Source organism: Mugil cephalus, chromosome 21 (genome assembly GCF_022458985.1).
Source record: "Mugil cephalus isolate CIBA_MC_2020 chromosome 21, CIBA_Mcephalus_1.1, whole genome shotgun sequence".
Classification (NCBI taxonomy): domain Eukaryota; kingdom Metazoa; phylum Chordata; class Actinopteri; order Mugiliformes; family Mugilidae; genus Mugil; species Mugil cephalus.
In genome coordinates this window covers 7001645-7018356 of record NC_061790.1, presented here as the reverse complement: position 1 = coordinate 7018356, position 16712 = coordinate 7001645, and the positions used below count along the sequence as shown (strand labels likewise).

At 48.4% G+C, this 16712-nt stretch overlaps 2 protein-coding genes across 4 annotated transcripts; both read right to left on the bottom strand.

Annotated features, from left to right (window-relative positions):
- Window positions 1-83: 83 nt before the first annotated feature.
- xkr5a (XK related 5a) lies at window positions 84-5601 on the bottom strand. 2 transcript variants are annotated; one of them, XM_047573951.1, is made up of 7 exons: window positions 5261-5597; window positions 4115-4298; window positions 3752-3936; window positions 3419-3631; window positions 2958-3127; window positions 2635-2746; window positions 84-2382 (listed from the first exon to the last, which is right to left on the bottom strand). In XM_047573951.1, exons 1-7 carry the CDS (start codon window positions 5394-5396, stop codon window positions 1436-1438), a joined length of 1947 nt encoding a protein of 648 aa, XP_047429907.1. In that variant the 5' UTR covers window positions 5397-5597; the 3' UTR covers window positions 84-1435. The 2 variants fall into 2 exon arrangements, with proteins under 2 accessions (XP_047429907.1, XP_047429906.1); XM_047573950.1 differs by having other exon boundaries at window positions 3419-3936; window positions 5261-5601.
- Window positions 5602-6360: 759 nt separating this feature from the next.
- prdm1c (PR domain containing 1c, with ZNF domain) lies at window positions 6361-14867 on the bottom strand. Of its 2 annotated transcripts, XM_047573062.1 has the most exons (8): window positions 14670-14867; window positions 13137-13382; window positions 11354-11473; window positions 10199-10451; window positions 7788-8791; window positions 7555-7683; window positions 7318-7378; window positions 6955-7124 (listed from the first exon to the last, which is right to left on the bottom strand). In XM_047573062.1, the coding sequence occupies exons 1-8, from the start codon at window positions 14694-14696 to the stop codon at window positions 7096-7098; spliced, it is 1869 nt and encodes a 622-aa protein (XP_047429018.1). In that variant the 5' UTR covers window positions 14697-14867; the 3' UTR covers window positions 6955-7095. The 2 variants fall into 2 exon arrangements, with proteins under 2 accessions (XP_047429017.1, XP_047429018.1); XM_047573061.1 differs by having other exon boundaries at window positions 6361-7378; window positions 14670-14866.
- Window positions 14868-16712: the final 1845 nt, after the last annotated feature.

The following is a 16712-nucleotide window of genomic DNA, read 5'->3' as shown; positions in this document are numbered from 1 at the left end:
CCCATCACAAAGCAACGCGTATTTTTAAATGTCCAATGAAGATAATAAATAATAAATTAAAATACACATTTACTCCACTCACCCACCACGTAGGTTATTTATTGCTTATTAAAAGCCACCAGTGGCCTTGCACTTCACAGTTCAACATGTCATATGGACGCGACAGAAAACCCCAGCATCAGTTCACTGCTCTGTTAGTGGATTTCATCCCAGAAAAGCAATGAGCAAAAAAATGCATTTTTTCCACCCAGGAAATCAAGAGCACATAAAAAAAAAAAAAAAAACGGTCACCACAAATATCTCATAAGCAATTTGTTACACAACAGACATTGGGAAGCTTTTTGAAGTGAGTGCCTGAGACTTGTTTTCCAACGTGATGTAAAATCCAAAACCGTTTGAGCAATTACATGGTCAACATGTAAATAAATTCGAAACATCAAACACAGTCTTCCCAGCTTGACACGCTAGCCCTGCACGAAGCAATGGCAGATATATAAAAAAAAAAAAAAGTGAGTTTCTTTTTCCCAGAAAGGAACCAGGGATCTTTTAAAATGGGACTAACAAAACAAGAAATCACAGCATCAAAGCAATAGATATACAATACAGAAGATACTTGTGCTTTTAAGAAGCCAAAAATCTCTGGCTTCCTCTGAAACGGTTAAATCCGGTGATTATAAACTCCAGCCCGTTAGACCTAGGAAAGTTTCTCTACTGTCATAGCTTCTGGCAGCTACTAACATGATTAACAGTAGTTTCAGTATATATTGTGGATTGCGTCAGCTGTTTGAGATCACGAAGCAGCTGCATATTTTGAATTTATTGAAACACATTGTGCCTACTTCAATATTATACAATTACAATCTGGTAAAAACCATTTTGTTGCACAGTGTAGTTATTGAGGCTGCCAAGAGAATGGAAAAAATGTTGAGAGTCAGTGTGTGCAGCATTTGGGCAAAGCAATGCTTTAAGAAAATAGTTTATTGTTGACAAGAGTACTGGTTGGTTTAGGATTATGCCAGGATTGTTGCATATATTGTGACCCACATTGTGCCAAGTACAACAATCAGCCATAACATCCGGACCTCCTGCCTGATCTGAATTTTTGCCACCAAAATAGCCCTGACCTGTCAAGGAGTGGACTCCTTTTCCCATCTTCTCCTTTACAATTTTAACTGCTTCTAACACATCATCTTTTAAGATAAACACTTGTTATATCCCACTCACTGAAAAGTGCCAACCATCATCAACCAGTGGTCATAATGTTATAGCTGGTCGGTGTACATAGACGTAAAGAGGTGAAATTACTGCCAGTTTTCTCATACTACAATACTGAGCAGATTAAAAAAAATAAATCAAACTCCCCAAAAAGCTGGTGTACCCCCGTTAATGTGGGATTATTAGTTGTGACCTGCTTCCTGATTCTGTCGCCACGAGTCTAGAAGTTATCGTCATTATCTCTTCTGGACATTATGAGCTTCCTCCTCGGACCCGTTAGGTGAGGGACGCTGGAGGGGGAGTCCGACGCTGCGGAGTCCAGTTTAGGCGTGGAAGTGCAGCGCGGCCCGACTCGGCCCATGAGCCCCCGGACGTCCCTGTGCAGGGCTGGGTCGCTAGGGACCGAGTTGAGGTGGACCCCCTGCTCCAGGCCCCCAGTGTCCCGGTCCAAACGGGGGTTGCTGGCACTGCTGGGAGACTGCGGATCAGCGCTGAAGTATAAGGTCGAACTCGATTCTGTGGGGCAGAAGTACGGCTCCGGGCTGTCTCCAAACACGGACTTCCCCTCTGGGGAGCTGCGTTTGAAATCCGATGTGGGCGACTCCATCGGGCTCTCCATCTCCAGGCTGTCTTCCTCCTCCCCCGGTTGTTCGGTCGACGTGGGCTCGCTCACGCTCTGGAACTCGTCTTTGCAGTCTGAGAGGGGTGCCAGGCCTTTGCCCTGGGACTCGGAGGTGGACACACCCTCGCAGGTGCCTCCCGCCGTAATAGTGATGCCCTCGTTACTTTTATACGCTTGGTTGTACTCCTCCATGTCTAGGATGGCCACCGCTCCCCCGGCACCGTACGCCCTGTTGATTTTATTGATGTCTCCCGTTTTGAGGGCCAGGCGGATCAGGAGCCAGTGGTGGTGGTAGCAAGGACAGGAGCCGTTAGGCTGGACCCCGCAGTTTCCCGGGTGCTCCAGCAGAGAACCGGCCACACCTGAGAGAGAGAAGCTGCCGTGGTTTTGTATGGACGGAGCTGGTAGACTTTTGTCCCCAAGAGAGAAGGAGGACTCCCCTTGTTCGATGCAGGTGCTGCCCATGTGGTTGTGGTTGGTACCCTGGGAGATCTCTGTGGATTTGGGATGTAGAAACCGATAGTACAGGAGAAGAGAAGTAGCACCTGGTAAACAGAGAAAAAAAAAAAACAGAATAAGAGTTCGTGTGAATATTTTGCAGTAAGTTGCTGAGCATTACATCACCAGTTATGTTTCCGCTATTTGTTGTAACCTTTCTGAATTACCGCTGGCACCTTATTAGTCATCAACCACAGAAACCTTTAGACGCTTCATCTAATTCTTAGAAACGAGCATCAGAAACTCTGAGACGAATGTCCTCCGATATAAAAGAGTGCAGCTGCAGCGGAGTGACTCACCGAGGACGAAGCTACCCAGCACAGTGGTGGCAAGGGTCATGCTGTCCCATGATGCTTCGCTAAGGAAGTCGGAGGCAGCCAGCACCAGAGTGGCGTTCTCTATGAGCATGAACTGAGGAAGTGAAGGTCACACAATCAGTCATCTGTAGAAAGCTTTACGTCACCGTAAGGACAGAGAGGTGAGCGTGACGGTGCAAGCTATTTGCCTGTGACGGTATGTGCGTGTCTGTTCCCGCCGCCCTGTGTGCGGGCGAACGACACAAAAAACCGTACACGGGCCGCAAGACGGGACAGGACAGGACGGGTGCTAAGTCATGACTTACCGCATAGAAGCTGGCCATGCGGAAGCGCGACGGTCCGTCTTTGACGTTGAGGAAGAGGAAGACGTGGACGAGGCCCATGACGCCGTTGAAGGCGCGCCAGCACCAGGGGCCCGTGCAGATGTCTGGTTGCTGTGATACCAGCCAGAACGAGGCCGTGAGCCAGTGAAAGCCTGGAGGTCAAAATAAAAATAGACTAGAAGACAAAGGATCCATACACAGTGTATCAAGTTGATGCAGAGCAGCTACTGAAAAACTGGATCAAGAGGATGTGCTGCATTACTCTAAGGATAATTACATAACTCTTTAAAAAAATGTCACAAGAGTCATGATAATTACCTGGAATACTCAAACAGCTTCTTGCATCTTTATTTGCATTTTTGTTCTGTGTTACTAAACTGCAGTAATTCAATCATATTAATCATTACCCTTTCTCCAGTTTTCAGGTGGTTCAAAGTGCTCACCTACTACTCCGCAGACCCACCAATTAAAGACCCTGGCAAAGAACATAAGGCAGGTCACCCTGGCGCCCAGCATGCCTGCCCTCCACACCAACTGGCACAGCAGGGCCGCTGGAGGCATGGCCAGGTGGCCCGGCCGTATCAGACAGCAGGCTCGGCTGTACAGCACCAGGGCCCAGGAAATGGACAGCAGGCAGAAGCCACAGCAGTAGGCCACTGAGGGTACAACACAGGCAAAGCACAAGGAAAATAGACATGCTTCCCCGCTCAGGCGCCGTCTCCGACGCTCCAAAATGTCACATGAAATCCAACACATCTTCAAAAAGGTGAGTTTACCCGGCGACATGATGCCCACGTCAGTAGACACCACCACATATGCCTGCAGCAGGCTCTGGGGCAGCGTAAGGACAAATGCCTCCAGCAGCCATAGGGCAGCAACATCTGCCTGCTGCATGACGGCTGCTCCGAGCTCAGCCACCGAGTCCTGCATGTGCAACACAGACCTCATGCAGTCCCACAACCTGCCACAGGAGGGAGACAGAGACAACCACCAGAGCAGTGATGAAATGTCACCTCTTTAGTAAGGGTTTATTCTTTCCTGTGTACTTTCGCAGAAACTAAATATGTCACCAAATGTGCTTCAGTGCTTGTTTCTGCTGTGTGTTTTGTGCAAAATATCCAGAATTGCAAAGACCTTACCTCTTAAAGATGCCCAAGTGTAGTATGTGTATGACAGAGAGGTAGCATCGTCTGTCATCCCCGTCATCATAGTACCATTTGACACTTAGCAGCTGAACCGCTGTCCCCGGTAGAAAGAGGCCGAGAGTGAGGCCCGCCCACTGTGTCTCCTCATTCCAGAGGTAAAAGCCTATACAGTAGATCACTAACACATGCACACAAACAGCAGACACAGACATGCACGTGAGCAGGTAGGTATTGTGTGTTTCCATAGCAAATACCGTGCATCCCGATGATCACACATGCGGCATGCAGACTTTAAAAGAAGGAAGGGACAGATGTGAGTCAAAGTATGTGGACAGCTGCAGAGTCCTTGAGAAATCCCCTTAACGGAAAGCTGCTCTGTTTTCTGAAGGGCACAAAAGCCTACTTATAGCACTGCATTGGTTACTACTTGTTTTATTTGTTCTGTGAGATGCTGACTGAAGAGTCAGAGCAGCGGCGCAGTATTTATATCTTCAGGAAAGGGTGTACCTGCAAGAGGCAAAGTCACACTTTGCACACGCCCAGCGCTCTCTTTCTGGTGTCCTGACCTTGCCCAATTGATCTGCTTAGTCAGGGAATCATAACACTCTGCTGCACAGTGGTGTCAGTGCACACTCCAGATGTGCATCAAGGGAGATATTTTAATAGCAGAAATAACAGTGCATTTTGAGGGATGGGGAAATAGAAATAAAGAGATTAAGAGTAAATCCTCTGGGCATCGAGGGCAGGCGTTTATTGGCTAATAGTTAATTAAGGGCAGTGTTTAGATTTAATTGTCCCTCTGCTATATGTGACTGCTGATTGACCCCTGGAGGTCTTGGGGCCCCAGATTGGTACATCCAGCCGGGCTGATCAGTGCTGGATCGCTGTGCATTTTAAAAGAAACATCTACGACTGCGCTATACGATCACCGTCTCTTTTAACTACCACGAACTAGCGCTGAAAGAGAGAACGAATTAATCATGGCTGAGCAACAGCCCGCTCCATTCATTCAAAGGCAACGCAATTCAACACTACGCTTCTTTTCATTCAGTTTCGGCGTGCGCACCAGCAAGCTAGTAGCAGCAGCAGCCCGCTAGAGATAGGTAAGGGATTCCGCGAAGGGATCTCATGCCCACTTACGAGCGCTCCGTTCGGCCACGATTACCAGCGCCGACGCTCCGAACAGCACCGCCTGGCACAAGGCTATCCAGCAGCCGCACCGACGGGCCGCCGCCGACGGCATCCTGCGGACCACCGCTCCGGCGGCGTTTATCATGACGCGGACGGGTGGGAGACAGAGCAAACCGGTGACATTATCCTGGGCATCCTCCACCGCCCCTCTTCTTCTTCTCCTTCTTCTTCTTCTTCGTCTCCTTCTTCTCCCGCTGCCTACCCCTTGTCAAAATATCTGACGTCACAGGGCTGTTTAAAGGGGCATCAGTTACTGAGCTGACCGTCACTGCACACACACACACACAGCTCACCCTCCCTCCACCGCTGCGCACACTTCACCTCTCACCACATCCCTGTTTCTTTAAACGACTTAAATGTTTGAAATGTAATATATTCTGTTAAATCCCATCCGGAGAGGTCGCCTCACACTGATGCTTTTGGTACTTTGCGAGGATTATTATCATTTTATTTATTTATTTATTTATTTGTTTGTTTTTGTTTTGCTCCATGGCAGCTGGTAGGCAGCCTGTGATCTGATCAGCCCCCGGATCAGAGTGTGTCATCAGCCCCGGAAGAAGCCTGCTCTGTGGCTGTCTCATCAGTGGATAGCCACTTTCTTATGCTTTGGGCCCTTTTGTCACCTGATACCCCTTTTCAAGTTGTAATGAGAGCATCACAGCAGGGTGCTGCACGGAGCATGTCTGGCCTATTCTTTTCCGCTTGAAACATTGTGAGACAGTTTTTTTTTTTTTTTTCATCTCAGTGTAATCCGTCGAATCATGTGTTGTGAGTGTGCTGTCTACCAACTGATTAATAACGAAACTAAAGTGCAGACATATGCTCGTGCAAAATTAGCAGCGGATTAGCAGGTGATGGTGACGAGATAATTTATTTTCGTGGTGTTTTTCTTTTCTTTTTTTTTTTCATCTTAAACGGTTGAGACTTACTGGCGATGAGTATCCCAAGACTCATAACAGGATGTTTATCTACGTCACCGAGTCCACACATCAGCACGAACTGTCTGTGTCACTGCAGCTCACTTAGTTCACTAACACTACACGGTCGAGCTTAGTAAAGTAACTGTCACTTTAATCAGCAGACATAAATAAACCTAAATACAGATAATAAAAAAAAAAAAAAAAATCACTCAGTTTCACACAGTGAAACCACAAATTAAGGCAAACAGTCATGTGCATGAACACTCGTATAGGTGTTCAGCCCAGATGTTCTGGAGATACAAAAAAAAAAAAAATAATAATAATAATAACAAAAAAATAATTGCAGATCTGTGTTTTATTACAATTAAGATTAAAATGAGCAACTGAATAAATTAACAAACATGTATACATTAAATCAGTGAGGCCCAAGCCGTGCTGGTAAAGTCTTGATTCTTCATAAGCTGCAGTCGCTGTAGAGTATAGGCTAGGCGATCCATGACTCAGATAAGGCTTTACTTCAAATAGGGCAGTAACAGACAGCTGCTGAGTTGACCTGTAAGGATTATGTGGATGGATTAGCAGGGCTGTCTTAGGGCTCTGAAATGCAGCCTGACTCCAGCTTGATGCTGGTTGGACGCAGAGGTAGAGGGCTGCCATGGTGTGGCTGAAAACCAGAACACTCCTTGGCCGGTTTGTAGCGGCTCAGCTCAGTCTCCCCTCTTGCACCGTCCCGGTGGCCCGAAACATGAGACTCTAACTTCTGTATCAGGTCGATAACATTCCCCTTGTCCATCTCGACCTCTGCAGCCATGGCTTCCAGCTGCTCTGCTGCCTCGCTGATGTCAAACCTCTCGATCTCTGAGTTCACCCGATGTAGCTCCTCTGGCGAGTATCTGTGGGAGGCAGAGGGGGAGAGTGGGCAGAAGCCTTGGAGGTGCACCTGCAGGCTGCAGTAGTTGAGATAGGCGCACGGGCAGCGAGGACAGCGGTGCGGTCGCTCCCCACTGTGGAGGCGTTTGTGGAGCTTGAGGTGGATGAACTGAGTAAACCGGGCCGGGCAGAGCTTGCATTGGTAAGGCCTCTCACCTGAGTGTAGTCGCTGGTGGGTCTTCAAGTTACTAGTGCTGCTGAATCGCTTATGGCACACCTGTGACAGAACAGGGGAGAAGGTTTTCATCTTTTTCGTCACGGTCATCGCTTTTTCTTTTGGGTCTTTTGTCCTGCTAAATGTGTACCCTACAGGCCTGAGGCTGGAATACATCTCCCCACTCGACGTGTGAATAAAAATCAAAACAGAAAACCATAAAACAGTCGTAGCTTTACCTTGCATTCATGGGGTTTCTCTCCCGTGTGAACTAGGTAGTGTTTCTGCAGGTGCGCCAGCTGAGTGAAGTTCTTGTTGCAGGTCTGACACCTGAAGGGACGCTCACCGCTGTGTACTCTCAGATGAACCTGATGACAGTCAGAGATCATGTTAATTCATTCTGCCTTATTCACAAATCTGCTCAATTCTGCCGTTCAGCCGCTGCCGCTCTGCTTAAATGTGATGTACTAACCTTGAGGTTGGACAGCTGCCCAAAGACCTTCCCGCAGATGTTGCACTCATACCGGATCTTCCCATTCTGCCTCATGAGAGGGTATGACAGGGTCTTGTAGCCAATGGTGCTCCCTCCACATTTGGTCTTCCTGAGGTCCATTGCGTTCTCCGTATTGCTCTGGGTGGCAGAGGTAGGTTTGGAAGGGAAGCAGTCGGAGGAGGCAGCCATGCCCACCGGCGGTGAGCATCCCCCAGGTGCAAGGGACGGCATTGCTCCGCAGAGCTCAGTTACCATCGGCGAGGCGGTGGATGTGGCGGGCACGGTGAAGTCTGCGTGAATATTGCTGCCAGGAGAGTGTTTGAAATCTCTAAAGTCATTCGAGGCAATCCTGAGGTAGTTTGTCCTTCTGGATGTGAGGTGACTGTCTTTGTGCTCACCGCTCAGTGAAAGGCGGAGGTCCTGCTTGGAACTGGATGGTGTTAAGTCTTTGCACCCGCTGGCCAAAGGATGTAGGAAGTGTGCATAGCTGTCAACCGGCAGTAAATGGGATGGGAGGGTGAAGGGAGGTTTCAGTCGATCACTGTAGAATGGATACGAATGAGGTAGAAGGCCAAGGGAGTAGTGAGACAGTAGGTAGGGGTTGTGCCTCAAAGAAGGATGAACACGGTCGGGCAAGGAGGGCTCTTGGTAAGGCTTGTCCATGACAGGACCTCGACTGTGCTGAAAGGGGAAGTGCAAACTAGTGGGGGCGGGGCTACTTAGTGCTGGTCTTTTAGCAGCTGGGGGGCTGCAGGATGGCAAAGGAGGCAGGGGGGCATATCTGCGGCCGCTGATGGATTCTGAGACTGGCTGGATCGGGTAGACGACGCGGGGACACAACGGGAAAACCGCATTAGTCTGAGACAAAGGACCCTCCAGACGTCTGTGGTGGGCAGATGAGGACTGGGGTGGCTCGTCTTGGAGGATTTCAGAGACGGTGTGTCCTCGTTTCCCCGCGGTCTTCTCCTGTGCCTGACTCGGCTCTGTGGGACAAATCCAAAACAAAGACGCACAATAAGCGTAAAAGAATCATCATCCACTGGAGTGACACATGCAACAGTGGATAACGAGATGGCGCACATGTCCTCCTTCTTCGAATCGCGTCTGTAATCCACCCCGTTCCTTTATACTTTTAACATCACAACATTATCGCATGTGTTATCATCAGGTGCACCTTGTCTATGTCTCCCAGACTCTTTGCACTCTATGAAAGTGGACACCAGAAGTTAAACAATGGTGGTCAGATCCGGACGGAGATAGCGTAAGTAACAGGAGTCAGTGGATACGTTATTTGCATTGGGAGGGTCATTCAGCTGTTATAAGTGTGTTTTCTATAGCAAGCAGGACAATATACACAGGATACAGGATGCAAGAAATTACTTTTCATCTTAAATGGACAATGGGTTTGACTCGGACATAAATAGATGCTTGATGGAGTGGAAAATGTACTATTCACAACACATAAACTAACCTATAAATAATATTATTTTTCCGCCGAATTCTATACACAGGTCTGGTTTATGACATCTGGATCTAAACCTGAGAAAATCCTTCCACCTTGTACTCAGGAAGTCACGAGGGGCGCTTCCACTCCACTGACTTACTCCAGAGCAGACAGACGACTCAAGCTGACAAACAGAGGAAGACGGAACACAGAGGTGTGCGTGTTTATTTCACCTACCGTGGACACAGTTAGCATCAACACACACAAACAGAGCAGCCCTTATCTTTAAGCTCTCCCACCCCCCCACCCTCCCCGTGACCCCCCCCTCCCACTTTAGAGGGTCTCAGCAAACAAACAGGCAACACTTAGTGAGATATCAATCTGTCAGCGGGTCACCTTGTCAGGAAGTTCAAGTAGTCAGTGGAGCGCTTCCTACCTCTCTTCCTCCTTAAGAGCCAAATAAATAAGGGGAGTCGTGCCAAAATGCCGTCAGCGCCTCCAGCAGCCTTTTCACATGTGACTGTGTGTGTGTGTGTGTCGACTCTTTGTGAATGAAACCGCTGTGTGCCGTGTGTGAATGAGCTGTCGGTGGCGTTTCTGTGTGAAGTTAAAAAAAAAGCTGAAACATTGCTCTAAAATCCTGAAAATCTGTCTCATCTTACTCCGGCACTGTGGCTGCACCTGGAGACGGCCCCTCTCTGCTTTCAGGACTCCGCCGTCCTCCCTTTGTGATCTGCTTTTAACAAAGGCGCTTTTGGGTGTGACTGAGTAACTTGACTGAGTAACTTCTTAAACACCCACACAAAGAGCGTGTCAGTCAGCCGGCGTTTTGACGACTCCGCAATGACAGTACGCGCCAGATATGTCTCAGAGCGTGGGCACGAGGGTGGCTTACGCCTGCTTAGCCGGCTTCCTGAATGGACAGCGCCGCTTCACACGCACTTACCAGAATGATCAATGGCCAGTTGGCCCAGCGGAGGGTAGTTACATCGCTGGGCGAATTCGGAGCAGTACCACACCAGGAGCTCCTGGCCCGGCTGAAGCGGTTTGATAGTGTAGAAGAAGATCTCCAGGCCGCTCTGGCACGCGACCAGGTTCTGCTCCTCGACGCTGCACGCCGGGTTGACATAGCGCATCCAGTTGCTCCGCTCTTCTCTCAAACCATCCAGGATGTGGTGCAAGCGCCCATCCAGGAAGACCTATCGTGTGAGATGAGAGAACAATTCAGTTAATGACACATCAACACTGTAACATTCTCTGAAACCATGATATCATAAGTTTCCATTTGTGGTGCCTTTATGGTAAATACGGTGCACTCTTTCAGCTGAGACGTGCACTAGTCATCTAGAGTTCCGAAAGCGGTTCTGAACATGAATTTCACCATATGACTGGATTGTAGTATTGGTATCTCATCCATGAGTACTCTCACATTTGTGGTACAGTTATAAAAGCGTTCTCAGTGCTATATGAAGTTTCGAATCTGTGCTGCCACTTGAGTCACGGCCGTAATACAACAAGTCGCCCGTGTTATGGCTGTTGCAAGTAGTTTTTTTTTTTTCTTTTTCGCTTGAGGTTGCGTTTCGAGGTTGCTGACTCTATAAACGGTGGATTTAAACAAGAGCATTGTGTGTAATGGAAGATGTCCTGATGCTGCTGATTTGTAACCTAACAGTTCTCAAGCTTGAAGCCACTTCCTTGCTTAGTCAGTGTGAGAGTTTGTGAGTCTGGAGGGACATGCGTACGGCGTATTTACTGGCAGCGCAACTGAGAGAAGCGGAGTGAGAGGGGAGCCGCTGCGTCACTGAAACCAAACAGCTGTGTGTGTGACCTCAGGCAACCAGGCGCTGGCAAACACGAAAACATGGTCGGCACATGCACAGTCGTCAGATCGCGCGGCATTTAGCTGTACCTAAGCACTGGCAGACAGGCTTGTACTTTCACAGGATGTAAGACGTTGACCACAACTGCTAACTTGTGCCACAGCTCAGCCACAGCAGCGTCCCCAGCTGGAGTTACAGGATGTGAACCGTTTTGAAACAGCCGTAGCCGAATTGTACATGCAAGCGCAAGGAATCCAGAGGCTCGCACGCAGCTCACTCACCCTCCAGAAGTACTTTCTGTTGGCGTCTTTCAGCAGGGTTTCGTTGGTGTAGATCTCGCCCACCAAAGGGCCGAAACGGGTCCCCTTGGGAATCAGCTCCTTGCTGGTCACGCCAAGCACCTGTTCAACGGGGAGGACACAGAATCATCAAACAACAGCGTGTCCCAGCATGCAGCCAGATGCACTCAGAGTTAAAAAAAAAAAAAAAAAACATAATTAGAGGGATGAGATTCTTGGGAATACAGTCCTCCTTATCTGACCCTCTGCAGGGATTCCGCGTCTAACATTTGATAGTCCAAATTTAAGGCCTTAAAAAGTCTTAAGAACGAGCATGCTTTTGCATTGTAGGTCTTAAATTATATTTAGTCAAGTCTTAAATCCTTATGTCTATTTATTACCTCTTCATTCACAGTATGACTCCCTCTGGCCCCGGCCTATTATGTTTCTGTTCCTCATTAGCAGAGCCCACCCCAGTTATGTCCTGAGCTCATAGTTGAATGACAATTCACATTCTTATTTTGAAAGTGATTCTGAGTAATTCTAAATTTAACCCATAATGGTCTTAAAAAGGTCTTAAGTCTTAACTTGTTCAAACCTGTAGAAACCCTCCATCTACCAGCCTGTTTATTGGTGATTAACTAAAAGAATTACTGCGTGGAGAAAAGGAAATAATCAATTAATGCAACTTGCTCTAATTGCCATATACCGGCTGTCACTGCAAATCGTCCGGAGAGAATTTAGCGAGGCCGTGGCAGACACGCTGAATATTTCATGAACCGGTCACCCGAGTTATCTTTAGTTTCCCTACCATATTAAAATTTCACCACTACTCTTGTTCTGCTACCTCCAGGTGTGAAACTCACCCCTCTGTCTCAAGCCTCCAGGGTGGGGAAGAGTGGATAAGGTGTCGCGGTCACACCCCAGCCAGTTAACCGCACCGTGAGCTCGGTGCTCAAAAAAAGCAAAAGCCCCGAAGCCACAGTAACAGATTCTCTCTTTCATCTCGGAGCAACACTGGCAGAGTGTATGAATCGGCTTTTCTGAAATCACTACGCGCTTGGTCATAGTGTTTATCTCCACTTCACCGAGCTGGTTTGTCCTCTCGTTGCCTTTCAGTCGTCCCTGCCCTTGCGTCACTGATTACTGTAACCTATCCAGTTCTCTGGTGTCAGCCAGACTCCAGACAGGTCTTATTAGAGGGTCAGAGTGGTAATGCAGGTATTTTACTGCAGACACTCAGGCTACTTCCTGTGATCTCACCTGACTAACACGCTTTATCTACAGAGACTTTAATCTTGGTGAGGAAACCTGACGTTTCCTCTCACGAGTGCACCACAAAATCTGGGTTTCCTGCGTGCTGTCCAGCCGGTTAAACATAAACCATCCTGCCACTCTAGTTACCACGCACTTAATCCGCGCGATTATTTATGGCATTATCCATATTATGGGTCCCAGAAGCTCGGCTTTGCTTTATGGTGTAACTTTCCGCCGGGACAAAGGAGCGGGAATCTCAAGATTACTGCTAATCATACAGTCCTCGGGCCGAACGCCGAAGGGCTCGGCCATTGTCTCCGTCTTTGCCTCAGAGCGCACTCGCACGGCGAAGAGGAAAGGCTCAAATTAGACAACAACATGTCAAGTACTTCCTGCCTGTGGATGGATGAGTGGATGGCAGGATGTTGGAGTGACGCAAGGAGTCGTCACGGAGTAAACACATAAACAGTAAGCGGTACTTACTTTTTTTCTTTTTTTTTATTGAACAAACACTGGAGGTGTTGCGTACCTCTTTCGAGCTGTGGCAGCGTTTCAGGGCCAGGTTTCTGGGCAGGGACCTCTCGGCCCGTCTCCTGCCGTGGTTTTCGGACTCCTCTTCCAGAGGCTGGTCCTTCACGATGTATGTGCACTTCTCCTCGAAGTCGGCCTCCATCCACGACGCCATGTCCGCGCCAAGTGTCCCAGACGCGGCTGCGGTAGCGACCCCCGTGCTCTGTGGTGACCTTTCTGAGGTTAACATGGTGCAGTCGGAGGCCTGCGGAAAAGATGGAGGCATGAAATGAGCACGCGCTAACCGAGGTGATGCCGAATTATTAATCTTTTACGTTTCGATTTAAAGGAAAAAACAAAGGGAAGCCGAGCGTTATTTAGAGGAGGCGGCGGGATGTCATGGTTGAAGAATCTAACTTTCCCATCTTGCGCCGCCGGACAAACAAACTTCAAAGTGGAGCGCTTTCGTGCTTACTGCCCCACTGGCCCCTCTGTCCCATACATCCTGTGACTCTACAAATCACAACCCCCGGGGCTGCAAGGGAGGTTCCTGTCCGTGTCAGCCCCCGGAGCAAGACCACTTTCACGAGGAAACCAGCACTCCCGCTGAATCGAGCAGACTTCCTCTGAAATGACTGAGACTTGGCCCCTGGCCAGGTCTGAACTCACTGTCTTTATGTTTCTCACTCTCCCTCCTTCCTCCTCAGCGAGACTGTCGTCAGGTACGGTTCAGACCGAGGCTGAGAGTGCGCTGACTGCTCTGATGAAATAGTGAATTGCAGAGGGAGCGCAAAAGGAGACTTGATTAAAAGACAATGCTCACATGTGACACTTCAGAACCTCTTCCTTTCTAGGCTCATCAATTGGCCTCTAAGATAGTGGTAGATAAGCTCTGTGCTTAAAATTCGGTAAGCACTCACGTGACTCTAGTTTCCTCCTGATGCAAGATTACGCCGAAAGTTTTATTTAACACCGAGGCGGCGATTGTCATCTTGCACAAGTATCTCTAGATGCATCTTTAATGTGTAAGCAACAATGGAAAGAGCACCAAGAATCTCCAGCAGCGGCGCACACGGCGACAATAAAACACGCCGACTTGTTCTCGGGAAGGACGAAAAAAAGGAACGCGAAATAAAAGCAAAAAAAAAAGTGCAGAGAGAAGAGATTTATGGACGGCGCTTCACCCTATTTTTCTCTGAAGTGTGTCACCACAGCTGACTCGGAATGACTGTCACAAGAGCGACAGCTCACACCGAAACCGTTGAACTGGATGACACAGCAGAAAAAAATGTATTCTGAAAAATCAAGACATTAGTCAAAAGTGCACAGCTGTGGCTCGCAGGAGAACATGCAACAGGTCGACTCTCGAAAGCGAGCGCACACGCACACACACACACACACACACACACACATCTGAAATTACGTGGGACGGAGAAACGTAGGTAACAAGTGATATTAAAGAATAAAGAAGTGTCCACGGCACAGAAAACATCTGGCACGATCTCAAACACACATGGAGATGAGCTGAGAGAGAGAGATGTTGCACACTTACTGTGAAGCCTTGGAAGGAGCCACACATAAGGACAGGCTGTCTGTGCTCCCCCCCCCCCCAACACCTCCTTGAGCTCGAGTGTATATGAGCAACCGGTGGCCGTTCCTCTGCCTCGTCTTCTCGCCGTCTCTCGCACACACTCTCTTCCTCTCGCGCCCGACCTCAGTGTCTGTGTGTGACCAACTGAGCACTTGACTGTGCGAGCCTTGCCTCTTACACGGGAGGAGGAGGGAAGGTGCGTGTCTTTGAGAGAATAACCAAGAGCTACACTCCTCCTCCTCCTCCACCTCCTGCCCCCCCCCCCTCCCACCTCCTCCTCCCCTTTGCCCCATGACTCCTCCACAGTGAGTGTTTGTGTGTGTCACTCTCTTGCCCCTGGGGCGTGAGGCTTTCTCCGAGATGAAGTGTGTGGGGGGGTGGGGGGGGGGGTTACACTGGCTGTCACACAGCTATGTCCGGATCAGACAAATACATCTTCATTTTCTGACACTTAGACACTTACCCCTCTCTCTCTCTCTCTCTCTCTATCCGAGGGCGAGGAGCAGGAATACCTGTGTTGCATTCAGGAGTCAGGGATGGGGAGGAGATGAGATCATTCAGTGTCGAGAGTTGTTTTTTTTTTTTTGTTTTTTTTGCAGCAATTTTCTTCAGTTCAATTTATTTTTTTCCTCTGTCATATTCTAATAACTAAACAAAACGCACAATGCCTAGTAAATCAGACCTTCGTTTTGCCTTTTGCACTGGCTCAAATGCTCGAGGTAAAGCGACACTTCTTGAATATGAAAGAAATTTAATCCACAAATCACCACCACGGAGCGACAGCTGCGAGGAGAAATATTTTTTCCGCCGTGCGCGTCGCTCGCTGGTCTCACGTGCGCGGAGCCCTGCGAAGTCACGACATTCTTTTTTTTTTTTCCATTTTCGTTTTCTTGGTTACTTACATTCATAACTTGGCACGTTTGATCAACCACATCAAGAATCCTTTGTCTCTTTTGAGTCAGCGAACGAGCTGAAGTCAGCCTTTTACCTTGAAACGCTTCAGATACTGGAGATCACACGCTGGATTAACACCAAGAAGGTTCACTTTCTACCAGTTAATGAAATTTGAATGCATGTCCTTCAGATTCTCCACAGTTTTCCTAAAATATGTTCAAGAGGAGTTTTGTGTCGGTATAAAATCACTTATTCTTACATTAAATTTAAAGTTTATTCTCTTTACTTCCATGTATCTTGAAGACACTATACATATCCCATATTATTTTATTTTATTTAAAAGTTTAAGGCATTAAGTGCAAGATCCACTGAGTCAGTTTCAAATCTTTATTGGCTAAAATGAAGATAATCACATAAGTAGAACAGCCTTAAGGTCGTGTTCCGGTGCATCTCCAGCTGTCCTTCAGTGGGGTTGAGGTTCAGATTGACGCTTAGGTCATATTGTAAGTTTATCTGCAGCCCGGCTATCATCCTAATCCCCTCCCCTCGTTCTCTGCCCCAGAAGCAACATTTGGCTTGGCAGGCTTCCAGCCTCCACCGCAGGAATCTGACTTTTTCAGAGCTCGTCATCCACGCGCTCGACGTGCGCCGCGCGCCCTCCTCCGAACGACGGCCCTGTCTTCCCGCCAGCTAGCGAGCTCGCCTCAGTGTTCCGCAGGCGCCACCCGTCACTTTCTCCGCTTTTCGTATCGCATCACGTCGTGATGTGCTCTTGTCTTGTGCTCGTGCCCCGCTCTTGTTTCGGGGCTTGCGTTCTTGCGGCGTCGTGTCCTCCATTTCGAGCTTCCTGTCCCATTCACCACACCTGACCAAGCTACTAATTACGGCCGTTGACATGAGCCACCGTGTAATTTAAAATCCGCTTCTCTCTCACTGCTTCGCTCTTTCTCCTTTGCCTTCAGTCATCTCATTCATCGCCTTCTATTCAGCGCCACCTCCTCCTCTTCCTCGCCAATGCCTCTCTACCTGGACGTTCTCTTCACTACACTTATATTACTCATAGGTAGTGCGTGAGTACGTCAAATAATGGCAACAAAGACTTTTAGTCTG